The sequence below is a fragment of the Microtus ochrogaster genome (assembly GCF_000317375.1).
Source record: "Microtus ochrogaster isolate Prairie Vole_2 chromosome 6 unlocalized genomic scaffold, MicOch1.0 chr6_random_2, whole genome shotgun sequence".
Taxonomy (NCBI): domain Eukaryota; kingdom Metazoa; phylum Chordata; class Mammalia; order Rodentia; family Cricetidae; genus Microtus; species Microtus ochrogaster.
In genome coordinates this window covers 9,878,999-9,887,119 of record NW_004949095.1, presented here as the reverse complement: position 1 = coordinate 9,887,119, position 8,121 = coordinate 9,878,999, and the positions used below count along the sequence as shown (strand labels likewise).

Sequence of the window (8,121 nt, the reverse complement as noted above, 5' to 3'; positions counted from 1 at the left end):
AGGCTGGTCTCAAACTCACAGAGATCCGCCTGCCTCTGCCTCCCGAGTGCTGGGATTAAAGGCGTGCGCCACCATCGCCTGGCCAAGTGCTGAGTTTTCATGGATATTGTTTTTTTGTCCTGCCAATTGGTCCTCTGGCTCTTAGAATCTTTTCTCTTCATTTTTCCTGATATTCTTTTAGCTGTAGGGGTTGTGTTGTAGATATCTCATTTGGGGCTGACACTCCATGGTCATTTGTTCTCTGCATTTTGACCAGTCGTGGATATTTGTTGTAGTCTTTGTTGCAAAAAGAAGCTTCTTTGGTGTGGTATTCCTCTCTGTATGCTATGAGTATGTTTTATTTCCATTGGTTAATAAAGCAGGTTCTTTGGCCTACGGCAGGACAGAATATAGGTAGGTGGGAAAACTAAACTGAATGCAGGGAGAGAGAAGGTGGAGTCAGGCAGACGTCATGTAGCCACACAAGAAGCAAGAGGTAACAAACCATGAGCCTTATGGTAATATATAGAATAATAGAAATGGATTAATTTAAGATGTAAGAGCTAGCTTGGAATATGCCTAAGCCATTGGTCAAGCAGTGTTTTATATATATATATATTTTAAAAGAAAACAAACTACCTTTTTCATTATACATACCAATCTAAGTTCCCACTCCCTCCCCTCCTCCCAGTCCCTTTACCTACCTTCAAACCCCACCCATCCACTCCTCAAAGAGGGTAAAGCACATTGCTTTGTGGAAGGTCCAAGGCCCTCCCTACTATATCTATACTGAACAAGGTATCATCCAAAGAGAATAGTTTCCCAAAAAAAGCCAGTACATGCAGTAGGAATAAATCCTGGTGCCACTGCCAGTGGCCCCCCAGTCTGCTCCAGCTATGCAACTCTCAACCACATTCAGAGGGACTAGTTTGGTCCTATGCTTGTTCCTTCCCAGGCCGGCTGGAGTTGGTGAGCTCCCATTAACTCAGGTAGACTCTTTCAGTGGGTGTCCCCATCATGGACTTGACTACTTGTTCATATTTTCATTTCTTCCACATTTCAACTGGACTTTGGGAGCTCAGTCCAGTGTTCTAATGGGGGTCTCTGACTCTGTTCCCATCAGTGGCTGGATTATAAGGTTATATGGTGATGTTTAAGCTATTCATCAGCCTGACTGCAGGGCAAGTCCAGATTGGGCTCCCTCTCCTCCATTTCTTAGGGTTTTAGCTGGGGTCATTTTTGTGGATTCCTGGGAATTTCTCTAGAGCCAGGTTTCTTGCTAACTCTACAATGGCTCTTTCAATCAAGATATCTCTTTTCTTGCTCTCATCTCTGTCCTTCCTCCTTGTATGATTATTCGGGTGTGGGTGTCTGGGAAGTGAAATGCAGTCTCTGAGCACACTTCTTTAATGAGGAATGAGAGTTACACTTATCTGTAGTTATAACAAGAAATGCTTAGAATACTAGTAATTTAGAAAAATGATAGTAATAATTTTTCCTTTAGGATCTGTGAATTTTCCACTCATGTGTGGATGGCTAGGTTTATGGTACCAGGCATGAATTCTCTTGCATTATATGAGCCTAAAGTCCAATTATGCAAGGTGCCAGAAGAGAAAAGTAATCTGTAGTTCTACCCATTTGTTGAACTGACAGCTATAACAACAGTCCACCCAGCAAGATGTTCCCAATGGTGCAATAATGGTACTTATCTTTTGGGTATGCTGAACTATTTTTAACTAATAATGACTTTTCTTCCATAAGCATATTTTCCAATTAGGTGAATTGGAACTTTATCAAACTTTTTATTGTAGTTTAAAAGCTTCACAAAAGGGAAAGTCATACTTAAAAATGATAGTGTTTTTGTTGTTTTCTCATTGCTATGACAGAATACAAGATGAAAAGCAATTAAGGGAAGTAGGATTTCTTGATTCATAGTCTTTGAAAGCAGGGAAGGCCTGATAGGTACATTCAAAGTGGGAATAACATTCAGGTGGGATTCCTCACATCCGGGAAGACCAGGAAGCAAAAGAAGGACACGCTAGCACCCCTTTCCCTCTTCCATCCAACCCTGGTCCCTGGGGCATGGAATATGTCTCACACATTCAGGGTGGGTGTTTTTCACTTCAGTTTCTTTGGAATTGCCCTTTCTGATGCGTCCAGAGACTTGTCTCCCAGGTCCTGTTAATATAACAGACTAAGGTCATAAACATATAGTTTCATTTGTGTTTGTATATACATATATATGTATATATATTCACACACATACATATGTACATAATAAAATCATATGCAACAAAATTTTAGTGTTTTTGGAAAACTGAAGAAAGAGTACAAGTAACAGAGACTCAATCTTCCACTAATAATGAGAATTTTTTGATCAGGGAAATTGTAGGGTAGGAAGTAAGTGGTTTTAACCGTATCTCTTGATACAGTTTTAACTCAGGAAAAGCCTAACAGCAAAATACCATGAAAGACAGAAAACTCAGTAAATATATGTTCTGTGGAGCTGCAGTACATATATGTTACGTGAAGCTGGATCACAATTTATTAGAGTTACTCCATAGTATGTGGATCTTTATAATTAACCATATGTTGACATTAGATTAAAAAGGCACATTTTATATTGTAATCAGTATATTTGGAATGTATATGTATGTTCAAAACATGGAGGTAAAGTTTCGTGAAGCAGTGTGTCTGTATGTATGTGATAAAGTGCTGCCCCCCCCCCCATACCATCTTTGTCTTGCGGATCTCCTTCTCTTCCTTTCATCTACTTCCGCTTTTTGTCTGGACAGTATATAATTTTAAAGTTTTTTTTTTGAGAGCATCTTGTTGTATAATCTAAGCTTGGCTGTAACTCAGAATCCCTCCTTCATTTATGAATATTGGGATTGTAGGTCTGCACAAGCAGACCTGGCTTAAAAATGGGTTTTAGTGTCTCTTTCCTTCACTCTTTCTCATCTCTTTAACAGTTTCCTAGTACAACTAAATCTGTTCTTTATATTTTCACTTCATAGTTATTTTTTTTTTGCTACTTTATATGTGGCTTGCCACAGCTTCAGTTCTTACTGAAATCTTTAAACTTCCGTGGCTAATTACCTAATTTCTGTACTTGTTCATTGAAAGAAAGATTATTACTCTAGTTCATTTTTCGTACTCAACCACAGGAAATATTCAAGCATACAGAAATAGCTGGCATCTTTTAGGTAAGAAACTCATTCCTGTACTGAATGGGGACTAGTTAGTGTGGATAGTGAAGAGCTACAGGACTGTGTGTGTGCATGCATGTATCTGCGTGTGCGCTGTGATGTGTGAGGGAGAGGGAGAGTGAATTTATGGATGTTTTTAGGGAGGAGTTGCTTAGTGTGGTTCCTTTAAAATTAAATGCTCTTTAGTTACTTCATCTCTGGAATGCAAAATTCTTGGTCTTATACAGTTGAACTAAAATTGATAGATATATTAGAAGAATATAATAATCAAGTGACTGATCCAGTTTTATAGGAATTTAGAGAAATGTCTGTAAGGAATGGAAAAAAGTTTTCTTTGTTTTGGTCTGGTTCCTCTTTCACTGTTCATAGTACAAGGAAATACAAAAATGGAAAGTTCTGTAGATAGCATTCATGTGTCTTGGCACATGTTATCATGCTTCTGTGGGTGTTTCACAAGCTATCATTTTGGCCTGCTTTCTCTGCAACATATACGAAAACTCATTTATGGCCTTGTTTTCAATAGTCAAGACTGATTAAGTGAAAACTTTAAAATGGAGGAGATAAGAAGGGAACAGAAAAAAACTAATTTGGAGGGGAGATAGGAAGAAGGAAGAGGGTGAAGAAAGCCGGGTTGGGGAGGAGGAAGTAAGAGTGATGGAAGAAGAGGAAAGAGAGATAAAGCTACATTTGTTGATTAGAATCAAACTCTCCATTGTGATTTCTTATTGATTTATAGATACTAGAAAATTATTAAGTTTGAGGTTTGAAGATATTGCCTTAAAAAAGTAACATTACTCCTTTTCCCTTCTGTGGTTGAGTCTTTCTGTAGATATTTGTGAGTGGGTGTATTTTATTATTTGGTGTTGGGAATTGAACTTAGTTCAGGTAATTTTATATTGTGGTCTTTTATATATAGATATTTTGACCTCAAACAAGCTATCACATTTAATATACCTTTACAACTTTATGTTTTTATGACTCAGCATAAATAGGTATGCTTCTTTTCATGCAAGAAGTACATGTGTTTATACCAAACCTGTGTTTGAAGATAGCTAGAATATAACAATACTCAAAGAAATGCTTTTGTGTGAGAAATTTTACATTAAAATGTAAGCTTCTATTTGAGTGTAGATATACATTTTAATAAATTAAATTGATTAAGGGTATAATTTTAAAGTGTGATAATTTTCCTTGTGCATACTGCCCATGATTCCTGTCTGAATTTTTCTAGGAATCCATGGGAAAGAGCTACGATGGTAGAGCTTATGTCATCACAGGCATGTGGAACCCCAATGCACCAATATTTCTGGCACTTAATGAAGAAACTCCGAAAGGTGACTTTCCTTTAATATTTTTTATTACTTTCTAAATTTTATTGTGAGTAATCTTGTTTTATTACACTTTTAGAAATTTACTTCTGCCTATTTAAATTGAAGATATTCATATTTAGAATCATGGTGGGTATTTATGAAGTTTCTTTTCATATTTTTCATGTTTTTATGGGGAAAAATTCATTAGTTAAAAGAATAACTTTAAAAACCATGTTGATTAGTTATATTAGATTATGTGGAAGACATTTGACTTTGTGATTTAAATATTGCTTTAAAGTTGGTTGTTTTATTTGGATGAGAGTGATGGAATGTGTAAGCAAACAAATTTTGGAAATTTGCATATCCTTGTTTACCATTTCTAACTAAGCATTATAGATTACTTATATTTTTATTAATTACTTCATCTAGATCTTAGATCTTTGATCTGCTTAAACTAAATTTAAAGTTTTACTTGCTTTAAAGTTTTACTGAAAATGAGTTATTTTTCATTCAGTTAAATATGTATGTTCAGAATATAACAATCAACTTGTTTCATCTTTAATTTTATGTTATTTAGTTTATACCCATATTTGACTTTCGGCTAAAGACAAGAAGCATCAATGATTACTCATAGGAAAATATGCTGTTCTTGTAAAGAACATTAAAATGATAGCTATTCTTTGTTGTCTGTAAAGAGAGTGGGTGTTCACTAGTTCTACAAAGTACATGCATTTGATTACATACTATGTTTAAACAAAGTATGTTTAAATTAAAACATAGAAAAAAAATGTTTATATGAAACTGAACCTTGGGCTAGGAAGATATCTTAGCAGTTAAAGCATTTACTTCCTCAGCATGGAAGGGAACAGTAATTCGGATCCCCAGTATCCAAGTAAGTGCTTGGAATGGGAATCCACCCATAATTCCAGCCTTGGAAGGAGGAGACAGCATCCCTGGAGGAAGCTGGCCAGCTAGACTTGGCATGTTGAAGAGCTAGATCTGATTGAGAGACGGCGCCTCAAGAAAACAAAAACAACAGCAAAAAAGGATCTTGAGATTCCCAGCATCAACTTTTGGTGTCCATGCTCATGACAAATGTGCATGCGCACCTCCTCACACTCATTGTCCCTCCTCATGTAAATATGCACACAGATGTACACACCGACTTCCTTTCTCACACACATATAAATATGCATATATATGTACTCATAAGCTCCTTCCTCCCATATGTAAACATGCATAATCTAAACACACATGCTGTCTTTCATACATGCATGTAAACATGCCTACAACCTCAGATACTCAATTTACCTGCCCCCTCACACATGCACACACCTGTTTCCCTTGTAAACACACACACCCATACTGAACATACATGCTCTTCCCAAATATAAACATGTACACACATACTGAACACATATGCTCTAACCACATGTAAACATGTACATACATGAACATGCATGCTCCATCCCATATATAAACATGCACACATGAACATTTATGTACCCTCTCATACATATAAACACACATGAAGACATATGCTCCATCCTTACAAACTTGTAAACACATGCACACACATGAACACTCATGTTTCTTCTTTCTAAATGTAGCATGATTAATAAAAACCCTGAGACAGAAATTGGGGTTCAACCTGAAGGTCAGAAAAGTAAAACAGCCAGTCACTGTCTCTTACCTCTACCTTAGTCTGAAAATGGTCATCCTGCTTTCAGGAATCTCAGAATGAGACTGTGTCTGGAGAGCTGTTCCTCCCTTCTTAGATTCCTCTCTAGTGCTGGGATTAAAGGTGTGCACCACTACCTCCTGTTTTCTATGGCCAACTAGTGTGGCCACTGGGATTGAAGATGTGTGTCACCACTACCTGGTATGTAAGGCTGATCGGTGTGGCTGTTTTACTCTCTGAACTTCAGGCAAGCTTTATTTTTTAAAATATAAATGATATATTACGACACCTATACTCATGTAAACATGCACACACGTGAACATATACACATATATAAGAAAGTAAGAAACAGTTTTTAAAATTCAGCCTTATTCATTTTAGTATCAAATTATTGTTACAGAGTTTACTTTGGAGACAGGTTTGTAGTAGCACCATATAACCTTCTTTCTTATAACCACTGAGAAAGAAAATATAAAGTTGAGAAATATTTCTATTTTAATACATTTTCTCAATTAAAAGATTATTTTGTTAAAATAAGCTTTATTTATTTATTTTTTGAGACAGGGGTTCTTTGTAGCTTTGGTGCCTATCCTGGAACTCCCTCTGTAGCCCAGGCTGGCTGACCTCAAACTCACAGAGATCTGTGTGACTCTGCCTCCCAAGTGCTGGGATTAAAGGATGTGCTACCACTGCCCTGCTAAAATAAGCTTTTTATGCTATTTATATCATACTGTTAGGATTCAAATGATGTTTCTTTTGAAATTATTTAACATGCTACACAAACATGTTGCCTTGACTTTTTAAAAATTTCAAAGGACATTTTGAAATTATATATTACTCAGAATTCACAAGCCAAAGAAGGCTTGATTTTTTTTTTATGAAAACATTTTAGGCACTAGAGACGAAATATCTCTTAATTTTGTTTGAGATCCTTTTGAGTATTTAAATTTATATCTTATGCACTCTTCTTCACCCTGTACATTTATGGTACTCTAGTTGGAGTACAATGTCTAAAGAATCTTAAATTCTCTTGAATTGGTAGGGATACTTGTCCTTAGTAAATACTTTCACTTAGTAATATTTACACTTATCTCAATGATGCCTTTGGCTATTTGTATTTTCCTTTAATTTAGAATTAAAAACAGGAAAAGTCAAATTTTAAAAATATTTAAGAAGGCTGGGGCCATAGAGGAATATTGCTTAAATTCCAGCATTTGGGAGGCAAAGTCAGGCAGATCTCTGTAAGTTCAGACCAGCTAGGGCTATATTCTGAGACTTTGTCTAAAAAATCAAAACAAAACAGATTTAAGAGACAAAGAAAAGATTATTCATTTGTATGGTATGATCAAGCCATAAGTCCAAAATTCTCAATAAGTATCAAGCAGGAAATTAAATAAAATGGAATTCATATTTTAGTCTATCATGATGGAAAAAATAGGTACTGGCTTAGAATAGTCTACATTTAATAACAAGTTTTGCAACAAATGGAATATTTTAAATAGTAAGTAGAAATGTGACCGATAACACTATAATCCCTTAAAACACTTTCCGTACTTCTGCTTTTACATGTGTAAATAATATGTGCACATGTATACATATATACGTTTATACTCATATATGTACATATATGTGAAAACTGCATGTTATATTTCACTGAAGTTTTAGTAATGGTATTTTTGCTGTGTGAGTATGTGTATAATGATTTATGTGGTATAGATGTGACTGGGGTGGTGCACGTACCTGTGTGCCCATGTGGATGGAGACCAGTAAAAGATGTCGGGTGTATCATTCTCTGTCTTAGTCCCTTGAGACAGAGATTCTCACTGAATCTGGAGCTGGGCTGGCATTCAGAAAGCCAGTGATCCTTCTGACTTGCACTACCCTAGTACTAGGACTGTAGGTATGTCCAACTTGCCTCACTTTTTTTTTTTTTTTTTTTTTT

The 8,121-nt window shown here is 36.0% G+C and overlaps 1 protein-coding gene across 2 annotated transcripts in view; it reads left to right on the top strand.

Annotated features, from left to right (window-relative positions):
• Rabgap1l (RAB GTPase activating protein 1 like) overlaps window positions 1-8,121 on the top strand; it is a 657,680-nt gene that overhangs the window by 107,356 nt on the left and 542,203 nt on the right. For both annotated transcript variants that reach the window (XM_005363940.3, XM_013352517.2), the window contains one exon: window positions 4,420-4,522. In XM_005363940.3, coding sequence (XP_005363997.1) covers window positions 4,420-4,522 — 103 coding nt within the window. The remainder of the gene's footprint in view (window positions 1-4,419; window positions 4,523-8,121) is intronic.